Genomic DNA, 20,891 nt, shown 5'->3' on the forward strand with positions numbered 1-20,891 from the left:
TTCATCTTCGGCGGTGAGCATGCTCAGTAGCGCAAGCGAAGCCTCCCGCATTCCTGCCTTGCCAGCACTTGGCATGAGTTTCTCCAGGCTCGCTAGCCAAAGCATCTGTGGAGAGCAAGGAGAGCCTTTTTCCGAGGCGCGACTGCAGGGCATGGGTTGCATCAGAGGGATCTGCCGGAGTCGGGTCAGAGAAGTTTATAAAGAGAGAATTATTCCAACCTCCAGATGTTTTGGACTACGTCTCCCATCAGCCCCTGCGACTATGCCCATAAGGCCTGTGGTAGCTTGCTGGGGCTGATGGGAATCGTAGTCCAAAACGTCTGGAGGGAACCAAGTTGTGGAAGACAAGATGGCCAAACTTGGCTCTCCAGCTGTTTTGGGACTACAACTCCCATCATCCCTAGCTAACAGGACCAGTGGTCAGGGATGATGGGAATTGTAGTCCCAAAACAGCTGGAGGGCCAAGTTTGGCCATCACTGACATATAAGCTAAACAAGCTATAGCTTAGGGTCCCACTCACTTGGCGCCCCCCAAAAAATTAAAGGGAAAAAACCTGGGTGTACATTTCCAAAATATAAGATAAAAAACAAATAAAATAAAACCTACATACAGCAAAAGTGTTATGTGTTGTGTAAGCTATTTGTTATGTGTAAATGGTTTTAGATACCTATTAGGTCCATAAATTACCGTATAGCATATATGCAACACAAAAAACAGCGACCGTTTTTTGTTGACAAAGGACAGCTGGACATATAAAGGGCCCCATTACCTTCAGGAGCTTAGGGTCTCATCAAACCTAAATCCCGCCCTGGTTACATGCACATGCGCACACGTTGACAAAGAAGTTTTGGATCTTAGGACGGGAGATTGTTTCCATTTGGTTGTGTCCTTTTTGACGTGTTTGATTGATTGTTCATGGCTTCTGTTACGTTTGTAATTCTGTAAATCTTGTCATGTAGGCCGCCTTGAGCATAGTTTCAACTATGGAAAGGCAGCATACAAATAAAATGATGATGATGATTTATTTATTTATTGTGAGCCACCTTGGGGGCGGGGCACCTTTGGCCGAAAGGCGGCACACATACAAATAAAAGGATAGCACATTAAGGGGGGGGGGCTTTCAACACTTAGGATCGGGGCAGCGGGCAGCGGCGCAGCCAGATCCTGTGCACATTATCTCTTCCCGTCTCCCCATTGCCCTGCACGCCCAAGCCAAGAGCAGCAGCAGCAGCGAGAGATCCTCTCCCCAGAGCCAGCCTGCGCTCGCTTCTGCGCCTGCGCGCCTCTCAACCAGCAGCAAGCGCGTCACTTCGGGCAAGCTCTCGTTCGGCCCGCGTCTTTGTTTGTCAACTCCGGCGGCGGAGCCTCTCGGCCCGGGCTCGCCCCGCCCCCATCCGGGTCCTGGTTGCCGCGGCAGGTTGCCATGGAACCCGAAACCCGGAAGCGGCGAGGAAAGGCCGCCGGAGTCGGAGAAAGGGCCGCGGCCGCCTCGGGTGAAATGGTGGTTTCGCTGGCCCGGCCGGCGCTTCCTCGCTATGTCTCAGAGCCCCGACGAGGCCGCCGCGGAGCGGGAGCTGGTGAGGGGCGAGGAAGGGGGAAAGCTCTCCCGGCAGGCAGGCAGGCAGGCAGGCCGGCCTTGGGGGAAAGGGAGCCTCTCCTGCGCCTCGCCTCTCTCTCTCTCCCGGCTGAGGGGAGGGGAGGCCTGGTGGGGCGGGAGGCCGGGGGTCGAGGAAGGGGGCAGCTGCGGGACAGCCAAGCCTTATGGCGAGGGGGGAGGCAACATCTCCCTCTCCACCCCCGCGATGCCCCCACTATCCGCCCCTCCATTGAACTCAGGGGGGCTTCCTATGGGGCAGCAGGCGGGTCAAGGGTTGCCCCATCCCTGCGTGGGATCCCTCAGCTGCCCCAGTGCCGGATTTACGTATAAGCTAAATAAGCTATAGCTTAGGGCCCCACTCTCTTGGGGGCCCCAAAAAAATCAAAGGAAAAAAACAACTGGATGTACATTTCCAAAATTGTATTTCAGTTCAACAATTACTTTGATAAAATAGATATTTTGTTATGTGCAAATGGCTTTAGATACCTATTAGGACCGTAAATTACCATATAGCATCTACTCAACACAGAAAGCAGTGACAATTTGTTGTTGACAAAGGACAGCTGGACATAGAAAGGGACCCATTACCTTCAGTAGCTGAGGGCCTCATCAAACCTAAATACGGCCCTGAGCTGCCCCCTTTGCTCTGGCAAAAGACAGGACAGGGCAGTGGGTGGACGATGTTTTTTTTTGGGGGGGGGGGGTTCACAAAGTGACTTCAAAGCAACCTGTTGCAATCTATTGCAGCCTCACAGGATGGCTCCTCTGGAATTTATCACACACAAACGCATGGATTTGTAAATCCGCCTGTGCTTTGCGACCCAGAGCTTAAATAACACACAGCCTTTCACGCCCCCTTTCCAACACGTGCATTTGGAGAAGGTCCCTAATATGGCAGAGAGAGAGAGAGAGAGAAGACCTGAAATACAGGGCAAAACTGTATCAATATGGGACATAGCATTTTACATTGAAATAAACGGGACAATCCTGTATTATACAGGACAGGTGGCAACTCTTCATTTCTGTCTCCCACCCACCTACGCTGACAAACCTAAGAAATAAATGAATCCATCCTTCAAAACTGATCAAACAACAAATAGGCCTGCACTGTTCATAAAGGCTAAGGCCACATTCACACTGGACATGTAAAGCCCGTGATGCTGCTTTAAACAGTTGTGGCTTCCTCACCGAGAATTTTGGGAGCTGTAGTTTGTTAGGGATGCAAAGAGTGAGTAGGAGGCCCCCTGGTCCCCTCCTACAACTACGGTTCCCAGAGTGGTTTAACAGTCTCTCTCCTTCACAGGGAACTCTGAATATTGTAACTGTAGAAAGGAAAACGGGCATATCCCAAAAATTCTGCACCCTTAACAGACTACAGCCCCCAGGATTTTGTGGGGGAAGCTTCACAAGAACTTACAAGTAAACATTGACCTTCATGAAACTGGAGCTTTTTAGCTGGAAAAAAATATGGAGTGGGGGTGCAATGTGTTTATGTAGGACATGGGCAAAGACAAATCTTTCTGCTTCCCTTTTAATAACCCATCACAGTCACCCAGTACAATAGGTGATGCAATATTAATTTGTGGGACTTACTACTACAAGGTGCGGTGGTGGCTTAAAGGCTTATGCAAATTTGGACGAGCTTCTCTACAACTAGATGGAACTTTTGTGTTCAGAATTGCTTCCAATGGCAACCAGTCACAAGCTGGACTTGAAAGTCGTGCCTGTATTCTGTTGTTTGTCCTCAGTATCTGGTACATAAAGCAGGTTTTTCCCCACTGCAATGGTCTATAGCTATTGACAGACCTATTTTCTATGACAAATACCTTCTTGTGCATGCCAGTGATCCCAGGATCACACAAAGGCACCAATCCTCTGCCCCTTCTATCCTCCTGATGTCTTGAATATAGTCTTTTCCACAGTGCTCATTGAGTTTATTTCTATTTATTGCCCTTATATCCCACGTTTTTCTCCAAGGAGCTCAAGGTGGTGTGCATGGTTCTGCCCCTCCTCATTTAATCCCCACAATGACCCTGTGAGTTAAGTTAGACTGAGAGATAGTGACCAGTCCAGAGGTCACCCAGTGAGCTTCATGACCAAGTGGGGATTTGAACCCTGGTTTCCAAGGGCCTAGCTTGACACTCTAACCAGGCATAGGCAAACTTGGCCCTCCAGATGTTGGGACTCCAACATCCCTGACCACTGGCTCTGTTAGCTAGGGATGATGGGAATTGTAGTCCCAAAACATCTGGAGGGCCGAGTTTGCCTATGGCTGCTCTAACCACTACTCTGCACAGCTGGGAATATGGTCCTTGCAGTTCTATCATGTGATAAGAGGACTAGCTTTAAATTGCAGTGCCTTTTACCAGAGCCCCGTGCAAGAATTAGAATGAGCTCATTTTAGGAATATCCCATAACTTTGTCATAACATCTCATATGTTATCTTTATAACATTGTGTGCAAGCCTTACCCTCAAATGTCCTATGAGCAGATTAGAAGGAAAGCTCAGTCCTATGCATGTTCACTCAGAAGTAATTCCCAATGTGTTCAGTGGGGCTTAGTTCCAGGTAAGCATGCATAGGAGTGCAGCCTTAGGTGGTTTATTTATCATTTATGTCCAGATTTGGAATTAAAGTGAAGCCTCACAATTTATTTACTGAATTTTTTCTTCTCCTTTTCAGACAAATGTGGCTCACATCAAAAAGAACAAAATCAGTCTTTATTGCTATTGTAATGTTTATTAGAAGTAAAGTGTCCCCCTAGGCATAATTTATAACTCCATGGATTAAAATTTCCTGACCACTATAAAATAGAGGCATCACCTAAAGTTTCAGTTGATTAATCTGCTGCTTAAACCAGTCAAACACACCCTTAGTTCTTCTTTCTAAGCTATCTGTGACGTGCAGATTGCTGTGTTTTCTGTTCTTAGCATTAGCACAATTGAAATCTTCTTCTGAAAGTTGTTCCATCACTGTCTCTTGAGATTTATATCTCTTTCATTTAATTCCTCCCAGGTAATGGGAGAGACCAGCTCTTAGAAATTTCTGCCTATGCTCCACTCTCCTGGAGGTGGTTATCCATCTGCCTTCAAGCTCTGTGGTCCTTGCCTCTTTCACAGTCTGATCACTCACTAACATTGCAGGGCAAATTGGATAGGGAGATATAGCCTGAGATCAGATGCCTGAAGGATAGCAAAAAAATAATCTGCCAGTATGCCTTGAAGAATGTGACTTCAGGAAATTAAAAACTCTGTGATGCGCTGTGTGGCCCGTGTCTGCCTGCAGTGAGCCACCAGGAAGCCAGTTTATCTCTTCATGCCGCTATCCAGGCTGTAAATACCAGCCTACCCCCTCCCCCCGCAATTCTGCCTTTTACACAAAGCAAAATCTAGATCTAACCTAAGGACCAGACTGGTGGGGCTTATAAGTATGGGTGAAAGCAGCAGCAGAAATGACCTGCAAGGTACTTCTTTAGAGAGTGACCTATTTGCAAAAAATGGGTGGGGGACAACGCCACTATTTTTAAAAGAAATTTTAAAAATATTGGGAAATGAGACTAAATCCAACCTGCCCCCCCCCCCCCACCTTACTAATAACATTGTGTCATGTATTTCCACTGCTCTCCTGGAAATTCATGCAAGCAGATTTGAGTTGAAATCTGGTGCCTCTGAATGGTGCCAGGACATTATGAAGAAGTTCAGGGATAGGGAACCCAGGGCCCATCAGACATTGCTGGACTACAGCTCCCATAATCCCTGAGCATGGAGATGCTGGCTGGGCCTGGTGGGGGTTGGAGTCCAACAGTATCTAGAAAGCCGCAGGTTCGCATGCAGAAAAAGTCCTATACGTATGCATTTTTATTCTGCAGGCAGAGGACAGTCTTTCTGCAATGACGTTTGAATCTGACACAGAAACGGTGAGTTTTACAAGGATGTTCTCTTTCTGTACACTTTACATACCCTTTCAGTGACTGCACTTTCATACAATGGTAAACCAGTCTCAAGTGCTCTGTGAATGAGCCCAGAGCAAGCCAAATTGTCAGGCTGGCACTCGCCTTCCTCCCCGTGACCTAGAGCTAAACATGTGACAGAGTTTCATTTCATTTTTAAGGAATCCCAACTTAGCCTCATGGTCATATCATGGGATCCTGGTTTTAAACAAACCACGGTTAGTTTCATAACAGTATTCATAATATTCCATTTGGACTGATTTGTGCGCAGCATGGTGATATTGATGCAGGTGATCTTGAAAACACCTTGGGAGGAATTTTCTCCTGTTATATAATGTGGTAGTTTTTTTCCCCCCAGCAGCAAACTTAATATAAGGCATGTAGGTGTGAATTTGTTTCATCTATTGTGACTGTTTGTTTCCAGGCAACAATTCTGGACTCATCTGGGTATTTCTCTGGACCACTCCACTAATCCCAAATCTGCAGCATTCATTGCTCTAGTAGTAGTTGCTAATATATAAGAAGCTGTTAGTAGTAAGCCTTTTTTTTACAAAAATAAGTGGGCTTTACTTTGTCCCTGGTGTCTGTGTGTGTGTGTGTGTGTGTGTGTGTGTGTGTGTAATGCTACTGTAATATGGAAATTTAAGTGAGAAACCTGGACAAGGAACAAAATTAGATGTTTTACTTTTACAGCATTGTAATATATTGTCTTGTTTATTGCACAGAGAGGGAGCATATGGTTCTTCAGCTGTTGTTGGGTCCAACATCATCTGAAGGGCCGCAAGTTCCCTATTCCTATTTTATTGACTTATTTTGATGAAAATTTCAGCTTTCAGGTTAGCAATTTGTTGATAAAGTTTTGGAACTTTAGTAAACCTGGCTGGCTAATTAGAACCCCACTTTCTACATACGTATAATGGCAGTGGCGCTGTTGTTCCCTGCTCAGAAAATAAATATACTGTTTGTAGCTATCATGTGAATCCAGACCAATGAAATTGGTGAATTTCAGTGCCAAATAAATATTTTTTTCAGAAACTGAAGAAGAAAACATCTCGCAAGCCTCCAAAATCACCAAGTAAGCATGACTAGACCTTTCCCTTTCCCTGAAATCACCTAATGACAATGCGACATCTGATTCTCTGTCGTTCTCTAGCATGAAATATGCTTCAGTGCAATGGGGAGGGGAGTCTGAGCGTGCTGGGATAGGGAATTGAATGGTCTCTCCAAAAAAGCTTTAAGATAGGAAGATAACCTTTAAGATAAATATTACTGGCTGCTTTTACCTGGCTAAGGAATTCAGCCTTTTATTATCTTGTGGTTTACATACTTCTCATTATATGTACATTACTCTGAACAATAGCCTCCTATATCCAAGTAGCAATTCTAAGGCAATTAGTTCATACATCCTTTGCAGCTTTACTCAGATGGAATGTTAGAAGCTTATTGCTGCTGCAGTTTTAATCCGTAGCACTGACAGGTGTGTGTGTTTTTTTTCTTGCCTCAGAGTCTCCATACACCTCTAGCACATGTTTCCATTCTAAAAAGGCTGGATTTCTGAGAACCTTGAAGGGCACAGACAGTAAGCACTTTGAAATCCCCTTGGTTAAAGCATCAAGGCAGCTGTGGCACGGATCGTTCAAGCAAGGTATCCACATGCAAAATCAGTTCCTTCTACAAGCTTCTTACTGCATAATCTTTGAGATGTGGGAACAAGGGCAATATATCTCTTTCCCATGCCGTGAAGGTAAAAAAAAAAAAAAGAGTATCCAAAATGGGAGGAGCTCCTGCCAGCCCTGCCCCACTTTCTGGGAGGAGCTACCAATGGGCTCCTCCCAAGTGACCTAGGGGTTCTTCTGTTACCTTTGAATATCAGTTGCTTCACCATAGGATGACGCATCACCTCTGCCAGCTCTGTTCTTGCCGCATGTAGATTACACATTGCTTTGTCCTGTTACTGTGACTTGCCACTCTTCCAGCACTGCTAACATGGCAGCCACTTCACAACCTTCACACCTCCTGGGCTGGGCTGCTTTTGTCTTTCTATAGCAATTCAGTCAACTCTTCTGCGTTCTCCCCTTGCCCTTTCACTAGGTGCTTGGATGAAGCAGACGAAGTCGGACCCTGACGTGGGTCCTGTGCTGACCGCTCTTCCTGGCAGCACACCAGAGTATCTGAAGGAAGCTTTGGGCATGAAGAAGCCAAAACACGCTCGCTCTGCCGGCAGTGGTGAGTCACAAAAAGGGAACAGCAGCTTTAGGATGAGCCGTAATGGCGAACAGGTTGCATTTCAGGGTAGCTTAACCTTGAGAAAACCTTCATGTGCTTTCAAGGACTTCTGAAGCAAGGAAAATCTGTTTTGGTCCTGTGGTGCCCGTCAATAAACTTGTGACATAGATAAATTCTTAGAATCAAAGGATTGTAGAGTTGGAAGGGACCCCAAGGGTCATCTAGTCCAACCCCCTGGAATGCAGGAATCTCAACTAAAATATTCTTAGTAAACTTGCAATGACAATAAGTCCAGGTGCAATACCAAATATAAGTGGTATACGATTTTAATTAAAGGTAAATGCTCCAGTGAGTTTGCAACAGGTGCAACTTTTTAAACTTGCAAAAAATGTAAAAATCAACTGTCTCGGATGTTTTCTGGGATTTTTATAAGGGACAGGAAGTCATTGCAGTCTTGGAATATTTCTACCATTCCTTTTGGCTCCCATTTATTTATTTGGGGATGATCTTTTCCAGGCTACATCCCTGGAACTCCAGACTACAAAGAAAAAGAAGATATGTATGATGAGATAATTGAATTAAAGAAGGTATGGATCACAAACTCAACATATTTATTTTTTTCTGTTGCACCTTTCAACCCAAAGGTGTCCAGGGTGGTACACAATATTTTATAAAATGCATGCACTAGTACAGACATAAGAAAACCAACAATATACACAAAGTAGGTTTTTGTTTTGTTTTTTAAAGCAAAGTCAAAAGGAAATCCAGCAACACCTTAGGTCTTACTTCAGCCATTTTCATAGGCCTGAAGAAACAAGCATGTCTTGACTTGATGCCTCTGTCTCTGCACCAGGCAAAATGCAGTTTCTGAAGACTCTTAGTTGTAAGGGGGGGGTGGAGCTTGGGCTTAACGGATGCAAAGAAATCTCTGCAAATCTGTAGGGAGTATCTGCTCAGGATCTGAACAGCTGCTGGCAGGATTTCCAGGAGGGAATAGTAATTGGGCTCCAATAATAATAATAATAATAATAATAATAATAATAATTTATTTATACCTCGCCCGTCTGGCTGGGTTTCCCACCCAGGGCCCCTGTTTGGGCTGAACCACTTTCCCTTCCTGTTTGCCTTCTACTTCCATATTCCTTGACCTCATATTCTGACTTCCACTGCCCTGTCATTTAGCACATCATCTCCAGTTTCCCATTCCCTGGTTGCATGGAAGGCCTTCTGGCACAGTGGAGAAAGCGAGATGGAGCTGTGGGAATGGGGGAAGGATGCTGCGCAGGGCAGGGAGCCTGGGTGAAGAATTGTGGGGGTTTTTTATTGCTTCATCTACTCTCTCCATTAGTTCTGTTCTGATTTTTGAGATCTGGGGGCCGGCAGTTCTGTTTTGCTTTTGTAAAAACAACAACAACAAGCAAATGCAAAAGGAAGAATGTCACTGATGTTTATTTACCGTGGAGCTGCAAGGAGAAATTTGTCGGAATGGATGTTCTGGCTCCACTGTCAGAGGCAGTGTGGCTGTGAATGCCAGCGGCTCGAAACTGCAGGAGGGGAGATTGCTGTGAGAACAGGATGCTGGACTAGATTAAGGTTACCAGGCGTCCCCGTTTCCCGGGGACAGTCCCCGGATTTACAAATCAGCCCCCTGACAAAATCCTATCATTCCTACTGAAGTTGAAAAGTGTCCCCGGATTCATTGAAAAAAGTCTGGTAACCTTACACTAAATGGGCCATGGGCCTGATCCAGCTGTGCTCCTCTTAAGTCAGCACAAGTAGTGCACACAAACCCTCTTTGTTACAGACAATACAAGCCCAGAAAAGTGAAGCAGATCGGATGAAAACCAAGCTTCGGCGACTCGAAGAGGAAAGTAACCGAAAGGACAAACAGATTGAACAGCTCCTGGATCCCTCCAGGGTGAGTTGTGCGCTCCTGGGTAAAAAAAATGCAGTTAAGGGAGAAAGGTTGAATCTATTCACTTCGCTCTTGGTTTTCTAAACAGGACAAGGAAAATACTTCCTAACTGGGGCAAGAAAGGCACAGTATTGTCTGTCTGTAGTATTTGTTTGTTTTATTTGTACAATTGTAGGATAGAGAGAAACGCCTGCTTTACTGTTGTAAATCACCTTGATGTAATGGGTGCTCACTGTTTTAGATACATTATATAATGAAATAATAACAACAACAACAACAACAACAACAATAATAAACTTTATACCCCAAAAAGATATAATGGTTGCTCTGTAAAAAATAGTAATACAAAATTAAAGATTCCAGTTGCATAACTCTGGGAACATTTTTGTCCTTTAAAAATTTATATCCCTTCCTACCTTCCTTTCACCATCGGACTCAAGGCAGCAGACATCTAGTGTCTCATCCAGGCAGTGACCAGACCCAGACCTGCTTTGCTTCACAAAGAGAGCTGCATCATGTGCCCTCAGACCATACCTTGGTCTATTTATAGCCAGAAAGTCTGGAGGATGGCAGCTTGAGGAATGTAGTGAAAGTTTGTCAGTGAGAGCTAGAAGCATGGGGCTGAATTGTGTCCCAAGAAAGGTGCCTGGTTCAAATGTTTCCTCTACTATGATCTCACTAGATGATCTTAGGCAAGCCAATTTCTGTTTTTAGCCTCAGCCACCCCACTCCCCTCAAATCTGCAAGTTGGGGATAAATTTTTTTTGGTGAGGATCACAATAAAAGGACATGAATTGCTATGAAAAGGGTCCATCTTCATTTTTTATCTTGTGCAAAGCACTTGGGTTCATGAAACACCTTGTGCATAGTGAATAATGTTAATGTTCTTGTTTTTACAGTGGTCTGAATTTGGCTGGATGCGGACAGAGCAGAAAAATGATACCAGCTCGGTATTGTGCCTTCTCTTTTCCCTATCTTCCTTTCTAGCTTAAGAATTGTTGGTGGACCAGAACATACTGGGTTTGTAGAGTGACCAAGTGGCTAAACTGTGTGTTACAGTACACAAGGTGAAAGTGCTCATGAAATGCCAGAAGGTTTTCTTTTGTTTTTAATGTGGATGTGCTTGCATCTGGATTCGGAACTCGGTTTATTAAATTGCCCTGAATTGCAAAGCACACTACAAAAATGAACACAGAACCTTCCTCTAGGCTTGCAGCCAAAGAATAAAGACAAGAAACGTTAAAGAGGAAAATCAAGTAAGTAGGCAGGAGAGGCCAGAATATGCCAGGATGAATGGATGTTCTAAGGCGGAAGAGAGGTGGGTGTCAGGTGAAAGGCTAATTTGAGTCCTGGGGAGATGCAGAGAGAAACAGGCAGGGAATAGAGAAGGCAATGGGGGACAAAACTAGAAGAGTAGCAGAGCAAAGGGTCCAAGGAAAAGCATCTAGGGAAAGAAGGTGGGGCAGGACCATTAAGATGCTCAGTAGTAAATGCAAGAGGCTTATACAATACGTGGGGGGGGGGGGGGAGGGAAGCCAGCGAGGAGAATGGCACAAAATAATAGGATTGAAACAGAAAATACCAAACTAGCAGCAGCATGTTATGGTAGAGTGAAGTGGCCTAAGAGTAGGCGTAAGAAGACCAACAAGAGAAGAATTGCAATAATCAAAGGAGAAAATAATAAGAGGGTGGATTAAAGTGTTGGCAATGTCTGTAAAAAGGAAAGAGAAAATGCCAGATGTATTAAGTGGTTGAAAAGACAAGACCTGGCAAGAGCCTGGACATCAGCAGAAAAAGGAAGAGAATGGCTTTTTAAAAAAAAAATAAAAAGGGAGGAGGAGAACAGAGAACCAGATTATCAATGTGAGGTTAAAAAGGGCTGATAAGCAAGAAGAAAACAGCTCCATTTTAGTACAGCTAAGCTTGAGGGAAATGGGCACCCGTCCAATGAGAGGTGGTGAAGAAAGCAGCAGAGATTGAGGCAAGAGAGGAATGGAAAGGTTGAGTGAAGAACAGCAGAGCTAAAGGTCACCCGCATAAAGGTTGTATCGAAGGTCAGGAAAATAGATAATGAGACCAAGACACAGCACCTAGAGAAGAGGATGCTGGGGAACTTTGATAGAAAGAGGGAAATGTGGTTTCTGATTTCCTTTCCTTTATTTTGTTGTATTCCCAGTTGATCCCTTTGTCTCAGGAGGTTCATATTGACCTGCCTTTTGCTGAGACTGCCCTGCCTCTCATGGGTTTGTAGGCAGTGCAGACCAATGGTGAACTGTGTACGCACAATGTCTTAGGCAACGTGTGCTTCAGGAGAGGCCCTGTGTGCTTTCTCTTTGATAGATGCTCAACGGATTGAAGCAGAAGATCCTTAAACTGGAGCAGCAGTGCAAAGAGAAAGACAACACTATTAAGTATGCCAAATTCCATCTGTTTGTTCATTTAATAGTTTTCACCCTGCTTTTCCATCCTTGCAGAAGTTCAAGGTTGCTAGCAATAAATCAGTTACAAAAGCATGTTGGAAACATAGGTGACAATACCAGCAAGCAAAATTGAGCTAAACCAGGAGCGAAGCCCATGAAAGGACCGAGCAGATCAGGGGCGCCATCTCCTAGGGGCTGAGCTCTTTTGCCCCGCCCCATAATTTGGGGGGGGGAGCCATCCCCTCCCCCCAGTAGCAGCTGGAGGAGGCAGAGAGGAGGAGCCGCCAGCCATTGAAGCTGTGCTGGCGCCATGTTTGGCTCCTCCCGGTTTTGTGACACCACGTGCGTATGACACCAGCCCCCAACCCAATCTGAAGCAGATAGTTACCATATAGGCCCAAAGCATCCTGAAAAAACAGCATCTTGTCCGGCGGGGGGGGGAGGGGGAGAACAACGACCAATTAGGCATTCCAGGGCAAAGGGTTTCACAGCACACGCCACCAGTGGGAAGGCCTTGCTTGCACACCTGTTATGGCAAAACCACTTGTGGGTTGTAGAGCAGGGCCTCTGTTGAAGTTCTAAGCATTCATAGGGGAGGAGGCAGTCCTTACGATGCTAAGGTTCCCAAGCGTGGCGCTTGCGTTGAAGATTGTATTGTGCTGGGCAGAGGGAGATAGCAAAAGCATTATGTGTCGGAGGCAGATGCTATGGCCACAGCAATCCTGTTCTGGAGCAAGTGGACTTTCTCGGATGCTGCTGAAATATAGATTGCCCCACGAATGATTGCTCCATTTCTGACAGCCATGAATTATATGAAAATGCAGTTGCTAGGAGAAGAATGGGAACATCCTCTTACAAGTGTGATGTGCTTTGGTTCCTCAGGGCAGCCTGAGTGGCCTGGTGGCCTCGTACATTGTCTACGAGAATCTAGTGCAAGTCAGTAGACTAGACCAGGGAGATGACACGCCAGTTGGTGGTGGCGCCTGCCCCCCAGAGAAATTTTCCAAAAACCTTCTTAAAGCAATCAGAAACATTGGTTACGATCAGTACTGTTGGTGATAATTTTGTTTTACAGTAAGGGGCGAAAAAGGAATTCCTGCTGGCTTCACTGTTAACAAATGTTCATGGTTAATTTATGTCTCTTCTTCTGTTCTGACGGTTTCTACATCTTTTATTTTTCTAATGTGTGTTTTCTATCGCTAAAAAGCAAACTCCAGACAGATGTGAAAAGCACTAATGTGGAAGAAATGAAAATTGCCCTGCAGACCTATTATGAGGAGGTACATTTTTCTTTTGCTCATGCTAAAGGGGGAGAACATAATTAGAAAATTTCAGTAAAAAGATGGAACCAACTTAGGTTTGGATTCTGTGTCCCAAATGGGTTCTCCATGTTTCCCTCCCAATGAATGATGGGTAAATGTGTCCATTGTTCATGCTGCTGGATCTCATGCATTTCTTACAACAGAATTTCACCATGGAGAAAATGCTTCTCCGTTACATGGGCAACCCAAATAGTTTCTTAGGGCTGTGATGTATAGGGGTGCCAGAAAAGCATTGTGCAACCTGAGAGGTATGTACACCCAGATACGGCGATGCAAACTTAGATGGCCACAGACGATGCCAGAGCTGTGCTCTGGGAACCCTCTGCAAAATTGCAAGGCTTCCTAGTTGATTTCACGGTGCAACTTCTTAGTTACCAGAGTGTCACCATCCTATCTTCCTGCTCTCCTTCGCTCCTTTTCGCCCACCTGATGCAGCTTGGTAGCAAATGCTTATGAAGCCGCTTCCTTCACATCTTGGTCCTTGCTCTGTCTCCCTGCTAACGCAAGCCATCCTTTTACAGATCCAGCGACTCCAAACCCTACTGGCAAAATCGAAGACGGTGCAACGAAAGTACGTTTATTTCTTCGGGGCTGTATGCATGTGTATAAGTTTTTGCTCGCTAATTTTTATACTTCACTAATAGCGGTGAAGTGAGAAGATGTTAAGAGCTTTAAAAAAAAAATCTCATCACTTAGACGTTGTTTTGGGTTTCTTTCCCCAACGATGGATCTTTCATGTCCTACATATGTTTCATTATTTCCAACTAAAGAGAAAAGGAAGTTTGTTGAAGGTATTTCCTACTAAGGTATGTCACCAGGTAAAGCAGGGGTGGGGAACCATATTTCTGATGAATAGTTTATCTCTGAGGTAATCTGCCAAGGGCTGTATGCTAATAGGGGGTGGAGCAGAAGCCGGAAGTGGGTGGAGCCAGAGTCAATAGTGGGTGGGGCTGCCCCTTCTCTTTCTTTTTGACATGCCCTTTGCTGTCTCTCTCTCTTTCTTCCCACTTAATGGGCTGCTGGGGGGAGGAACAGGTTATTCTTGTCAGAGGTGTGAACTTGCAGAGGGCTTTTGAAATTAATTCAAGAGTCTCGTGAAATTAGGCAGAGAACTGCAGTTTCTGACCTTTGCATTGCAGTTTTAGGTTCACATCCACATATTATGAAAACTGTACTCTTAAGTCAAGACAATGGCCTCTTACAGGCTAAAATCTAGTTGGTTGGCTGGCATTCCATCTCATGAAACAATTGAATTTAAGGTAATTAAGGCTGCAGCCTTGATACCTTCTTAGGTAGAAATGGGTACACTGAAATAAGTAGGATTTACTTTTAAGATGGAGGCTCAAGTCACACTGAAGTCAGTACCCTCCCTGATCCTATAAGTCCTATTGATTTTACTGCACCTTATTTTCCGAGCTCCAGTGAAAGCACTTCAGACTGTAGCTAAACCATTTTGAAATTATCTACTTCCTTTCCACTGCATTATTATCAAGTTAAATTTTAAGAACATGTTCCTATGGAACAGCAAAATATATTTCATAGCAGGATCAAGTTGTAAACCATTTGAAAACAATCAAAAGCAGTGAAGCAGAATTCTGAGATAGCCTTTAATTTAAGCAAATAACCCCTCATCCTGACCCCAAAGAAGGCTGCCTTTAGAAATTGATAGGATTCTGTGTAGTCATCTAGTCATTTAAGCGTTCTCAGGTGAATGTGTCATGGAAATTACATACCTTCCAACAAAAAATAATCCCACAGTCAGGGCTCCCTATGTATTCTGCAGGCTTAATTATAAGTATCGATGTGGAAACTTGAGGTTCTCCTTTTTCATTGGTTAAAAATAAATAGATGTTTCCAGTCCACATGCTTACAAAAAGAGAAAAGATTGGAAACATACAGGAAATTTTGATCTACCCATGTCTTGGGAACAATTGAAGCTCTAGGACCAGCATGGGGAACCTGTGGCTCCCAGTTCCCATCAGCCCCAGGCAGCATGGCCAATAGCAAGGGATTATGGGAATTGTAGTCCAACAACATCTGGAGGGCCTCTGATTCACTGCCCCTGTTCTAGGACATGGGCACACCTCCAGCGTTTGGGGCAGAGTCTCAAGTCCTGTGCAATTATTCCTCTACCCTACATGCCATGCTTGCAACAAGCCTCTAAGCAAGTAGGTACCAGTTGAATCTGCGCCAAGAAGTTTGGGAATATCCCAGGTTAGTTGATCTGGGGGATCGTGGGGGTGCACATCCTGCACCCAGATCCAAAGCACATTGCAAAAGAGGGTAGATTAAGGGAACGCTTCTGTAGAAATGTGGTGGAAATAGCATTTATCCTTTTTTCCACTGAATGAAGGTTCCCAAATCCATGTTATGCGATTCTTCCTCAAATGCCACATTTCTACCACTCCTTTGGTTCAGTCTGGCGGGTTGCAGTTTCCGCCACCTAAATCCACTTACCAGTTTTTCATAATCTCCCCGCTACACATACATGCGTAACTTCTCTGTACTTGCCTCTCATCTCCCCTTGAGCACTTGCAAATACACTTAGTGACATATACATACAAACTCCCGAGTTGTATGTATACTTACACATACATGCAAACTCCAAGTCCTGCCTCAATCCCAGCTTCCCTGAAGGGGGCAAATCAATGGCTTAAGGTTCTGGGTTGTCACTTCAATCAAACTGAAGTATCTAGAGGTAATTTTTAGTCTGTATTCACCATGCAGAACTTTAGGTTAACCCAGAAGGGACCACAACCTAGTGATAAGACTACAAGTTTGCATGCAAAATGTCTCCTGGATCCAGTCCCTAGCTTCTCCACGTACAAGGGCTCAGACAGCAGGTGCTGGAGAAGGAAACCCTTCCAAGCTGATGCCCATCAGAGTAGACACTACTAGGTTCAATCCTCACACGGGGCAGCTGCATATTCCTGCATTGAAGGGGGTTGGACAAGATGATCCTCAGGGTCCCTTCCAATGCCATATACCGTATTTTTCGCTCTATAGGACCCACTTTTTCCCCTCCAAAAATGAAGGGGGAAAGTGTGTGCGTTCTATGGAGCAAATGCAGGCTTTTGCTGAAGCCTGGAGAGTGAGAGGGGTCGGTGCGCACCGACCCCTCTCGCTCTCCAGGCTTCAGGAGCTATCTGCAAGCCTGCGGAGCCCTCCGTCTCACTGTTCTAGCTTCGGGATGGCTGCGCAAAGCCTCCGCAGGGCGGGGGGGGAAGGCACCCCGCCGCCCTGCGGAGGCTTGAAAGGCTGTCCCTGAAGCTGCGCTCCAAAGGCTTCAGGGATCTTTGAGGTTGGCGGTGGGGGAAAGCGCTGCTTTCCCCCACCGCCAGCCCCACAAGCTCGGGGGGCAACGGCAAGGCTGCGCACAGCCTTTGCGCTGTTCCCCGACCTGCTCTTGAATGCACCTTGAATGCACCTTGTTTTTGTGGGGGGGAACAAGAAAAAATTTTTTTTTCCTGTTCTCCCCCTCCTATGGTCCGGTGTGTCCTGTGGTCCGGTGCATCCTGTAGAGCGAAAAATACAGTAATTCTCAGATTTTATGATTGCCCACGGTGCATAGTTAAGCAGTGGAATTTGCTGCCATGTAGTGATGGCTGTCAACCTGAATAGCTTTGAAAGAGGATTAGACAAATAGCTACAAGTCATAAGGCTGTGTCGTCTTCAGTACTAGAGGCAAGGCATCTCCAGTTCTGAATTCCAGTTGCTGAAGGATATGAGCAGGAAAATGCTATCCTGCTCATCTGATTGCCCTGTGGGAACACGATGCAGGACTAGACCGGCTTTCTGCCTGATCCAGGTGTTGTGTTGTGTTCTTACTGGATAGCCCAGGGATCAGCAACCTTTTTCAGCCGTGGGCTGGTCCACCATCCCTCAGACCATGTGGTGGGCCAGACTATATTTTGGGTGGGGGGAATGAACAAATTCCTATGCCCCACAAATAACCCAGAGATGCATCTTAAATAAAAGGACACATTCTACTCATGTGAAAGCACGCTGATTCCCGGACCATCTGCAGGCCGGATTTAGAAGGCGATTGAACCGCATCCGGCTTACGGGCCTTAGGTTGCCTACCCCTGGGATAGACAAATAATCTGGCCCATGATAAGACACCTTCATTTGTAATGGGTATTGTGAATTATTGTTAATAATAATAATAATAATAATAATAATAATAATAATTTATTTGTACCCCCGCCCATCTGGCTGGTTTTCTCCAGCCACTCTGGGCGGCTTCTAACAAAGATTAAAAATACATTAAAATGTCAAACATTAAAAACTTCCCTGAACAGGGCTGCCTTCAGATGTCTTCTAAATGTCAGGTAGTTGTTTATCTCTTTGACATCTGGTGGGAGGGTGTTCCACAGAGCGGGCGCCACTACCGAGAAGGCCCTCTGCCTGGTTCCCTGTAGCTTTGCTTCTCGCAATGAGGGAGAACAGTAATGCAGAACAAAGCAACCCAGTTTTGAGAAGAGCACTTAACACCCACATGCAGAAACAGAGAAAGAAAGAGAAATGGAGATAGTTTTGAAAGTAGAATAAGCACTTATTTTGTTGTTGTTCCTTTTTCAAACCCCGAGCCCTTGGTAAATAGGAGTGTTTCTGTAACTTGAGTGTTTGGAGAGCCCAGTTGGAGGTGCATGCTAGCAGGACTTCCTGTTCCTAGAAAAAAAAGACTCTTAACTCTAAAAGTTGCCCAGATACTATAGACATCAGGTGAAAGATCCAGAGGAGGAAGAAAATGTTGGAAGTTCTGAAGGAAGAGGCAAGAGAGAGAGAGAGGTCTGTGCAATCGGAGGAAGACTGGAGGATTGTGGAGCTCAAGGTAGTGTGGGGAAGACGTCGAGTAAGATTAACATTATTCTGTGTCTTGAATGCTGCTAATTTGACTGAATTCACAGTAAGACCATTGAAAAGATTCAAGGGTAGGGATTCCAGACTGAATCTCTGAAAGGGAGAGGCTTTTAGGATCAGCCTCCTTATCTCAGGTGTAAATAATAGATTCATCAACTGCACCCACCTATGCTTCCACGCTTTGTTGGAACAAGGGGGGATTAAGAACTGACGCGGGTGGCGCTGTGGGTTAAACCACAGAGCCTAGGACTTGCCGATCAGAAGGTCAGTGGTTCGAATCCCCACGACGGGGTGAACTCCCGTTGCTCGGTCCCTGCTCCTGCCAACCTAGCAGTTCGAAAGCACGTCAAAGTGCAAGTAGATAAATAGGTACCGCTCTGGCGGGAAGGTAAATGGCGTTTCCGTACGCTGCTCTGGTTCGAATCCAGAAGCGGCTTAGTCATGCTGGCCACATGACCCGGAAGCTGTATGCCGGCTCCCTCGGCCAATAAAGCGAGATGAGCGCCGCAACCCCAGAGTCGGTCACAACTGGACCTAATGGTCAGGGGTCCCTTTACCCTTTACCTAATAATAATATGACATTTATATCCACTTTTTCTCGTAGGAGCTGCACATAGCTCTCCCCCTCCCCATGTTATCCTCATAATAACCCTGTGAAGTATGTTGGACAGAGAGATACTGTGATTAACCCAAGATCACCCTGTTTGCTTCATAGCTGAACCCTGGGCTCCTAGGCCCTAGTCCAGCACTCTAACCACTGTACTATACTGCCCCTTGTTACCAGCAATGTGCGCTTTGCACAGTAGAAGAGGACAGGCTCCTGCCCCAATGAATTTAACCCTACAATTTGACTTGGGAGGGAAATGGAGGCTGGGGTAAAGAGAGGAAGGACATGCAGCTATTTCAACAGAGTCTTGGAGCATAAGCTTTCGTGGACTTCCATCCGGCATCCCGTGAAGTGAATGGAAGCTTTTCGTGGCATAATAGATGCTTTAGTCTTTAAGGTTCCGCAAGACTTTTGGTTGTTCCTGCTAAAAGAGGCTAACATGATTATTCCCCCAACCCATTGAAATCTCTTATTATTACAGTTACAGTACATATATTAATGCCTAGTATGAGGACCAGAGTTGTTGTTTATTTCCAAAGGAATTGGAGGGAAAGGTGGCATTTTGAAGGAAGAAGGAGGTACAGTATTCTGGGAGGCTGTTCCAATCATGAGGAGCAGGAAGGGAGAAATGGCCTTGAGAGAGCAGGAGAGCTCTGGGTGCTGCAAGAATTAAAATCACAAGCAGAGGTATATCCAGCTATGAGGTGGCGTCCTCAAAAGGATTTTGACTTGAAGTTGTCCGAAAGAGATGCAGGATTCATCTGAGCTCAACAGCACATTTGTTGATACAGCTGTTGCTTGGGCTTAGTTTTAAGTTGAAGCCATTACACTTTTTCATTTCTTTGGCTTGTGTTGCATATCCCTTTTTAAGGTGAGCAGTTCCTGATGATTTCATCAAGGGCAACCTCCAGAGAAAGGACTTTCCCTTCTCAGCCTTCCGTGTCCTGGCTTTCCCCTCCCCCCCCATCCGATTCTGATACACATATTTAAAATGAAATTTACGGTGTGCTTGCGAGCTGGAAGCCCCAATCTGGAAACAGTATAATTTTATCATTAAATGATATTCTGCACATACAAAGTGTTATAAAGTCTATTCTCAATATGAGACACAGCAGCAGGAGACAGGTAACTCTTATCTGCAAGCAGAAAGCTACTTAACTGAGAGGCCACTTTTCCTTGCAAGGGAGAAAAGTTTCGGATGAACCACCTCCCAACCTCAGCTGTTGTGATGCATCCCGTTGGTTCCCCATTATTAAATAAGCTGAGCAGCCTTCACCAACCTGGTGCCCTCCAGATGTTGTTGGATTACAAGCTGCAGCGGCCCCAGCTGGCACAGCCATCTAGTCCAAAACATCTGGAGGGCACCAGGTTGGTCAAAAGCGAGAATTTATTCTTCCCTTTGATCTGGATACTTCTGCATGCCATAAAGCAGGTATAGGGGCACCAGGCCATTTACAGGGCTGACTTTGTGATGTACGATTTAAGGTGCAAGATAGAAGCATGTCCCTGAATGCTGCCTTGTCCAGCGTTCTACTGATTTTCCTGAATCTAAACAGCTTCCTGATAGCATGAGCTCCTGCCTGAGTCGCTGGTTGTTGTTGTTGTTAATGTCCTATCAGTGACAACTCCCCAACAATAAAATAAATGCATAAGTAGACTGTCTTTTCCTCTAAGGAACACAAGGCATAGCACTTGGGGCTTTTCCTTTGGGGGGGGGGGAGTGAGATATAAATTTAATAAATCAATAAATAAAATGAGTAAAAATATTACAATGACCTGATAGAGCATAACTGGCCCAATGCCACCCTGAAAATTGGATGGCTTGGTGTGGATTTGATCCTGTACACTGTATACTGAATCCAGTATTCTGTATGCTTCACTGCACTGGCGCTCAAGTCTCCTTGGTTTGAAAATAATCAGGGGGGCATGTTTGCCATTGGTCGCTGTGCTGCTGCGCTGTTGCTTGTGCATTCATCCCATCCAAGAGTCAAG

General features: G+C 45.3%; 2 protein-coding genes across 2 annotated transcripts in view; both read left to right on the forward strand.

Moving 5' to 3' along the window:
• CARD11 (caspase recruitment domain family member 11) overlaps positions 1–20,891 on the forward strand; it is a 308,118-nt gene that overhangs the window by 220,159 nt on the left and 67,068 nt on the right. The gene's annotated exons all lie outside the window — the stretch shown is intronic.
• The window catches only part of IQCE (IQ motif containing E), a 37,471-nt gene continuing 17,930 nt past the window's right edge, over positions 1,351–20,891 (forward strand). The window contains exons 1-11 of the mRNA XM_080981053.1: positions 1,351–1,578; positions 5,466–5,513; positions 6,579–6,621; positions 7,051–7,191; positions 7,638–7,772; positions 8,289–8,359; positions 9,577–9,690; positions 10,587–10,637; positions 12,028–12,098; positions 13,315–13,387; positions 13,951–14,000. Of these exons, the coding sequence (XP_080837179.1) occupies positions 1,537–1,578; positions 5,466–5,513; positions 6,579–6,621; positions 7,051–7,191; positions 7,638–7,772; positions 8,289–8,359; positions 9,577–9,690; positions 10,587–10,637; positions 12,028–12,098; positions 13,315–13,387; positions 13,951–14,000 (839 nt within the window). The 5' untranslated portion in view covers positions 1,351–1,536. The remainder of the gene's footprint in view (positions 1,579–5,465; positions 5,514–6,578; positions 6,622–7,050; positions 7,192–7,637; positions 7,773–8,288; positions 8,360–9,576; positions 9,691–10,586; positions 10,638–12,027; positions 12,099–13,314; positions 13,388–13,950; positions 14,001–20,891) is intronic.

This window comes from Podarcis pityusensis (genome assembly GCF_964106645.2).
Source record: "Podarcis pityusensis genome assembly, chromosome: 14".
Taxonomy (NCBI): Eukaryota; Metazoa; Chordata; class Lepidosauria; order Squamata; family Lacertidae; genus Podarcis; species Podarcis pityusensis.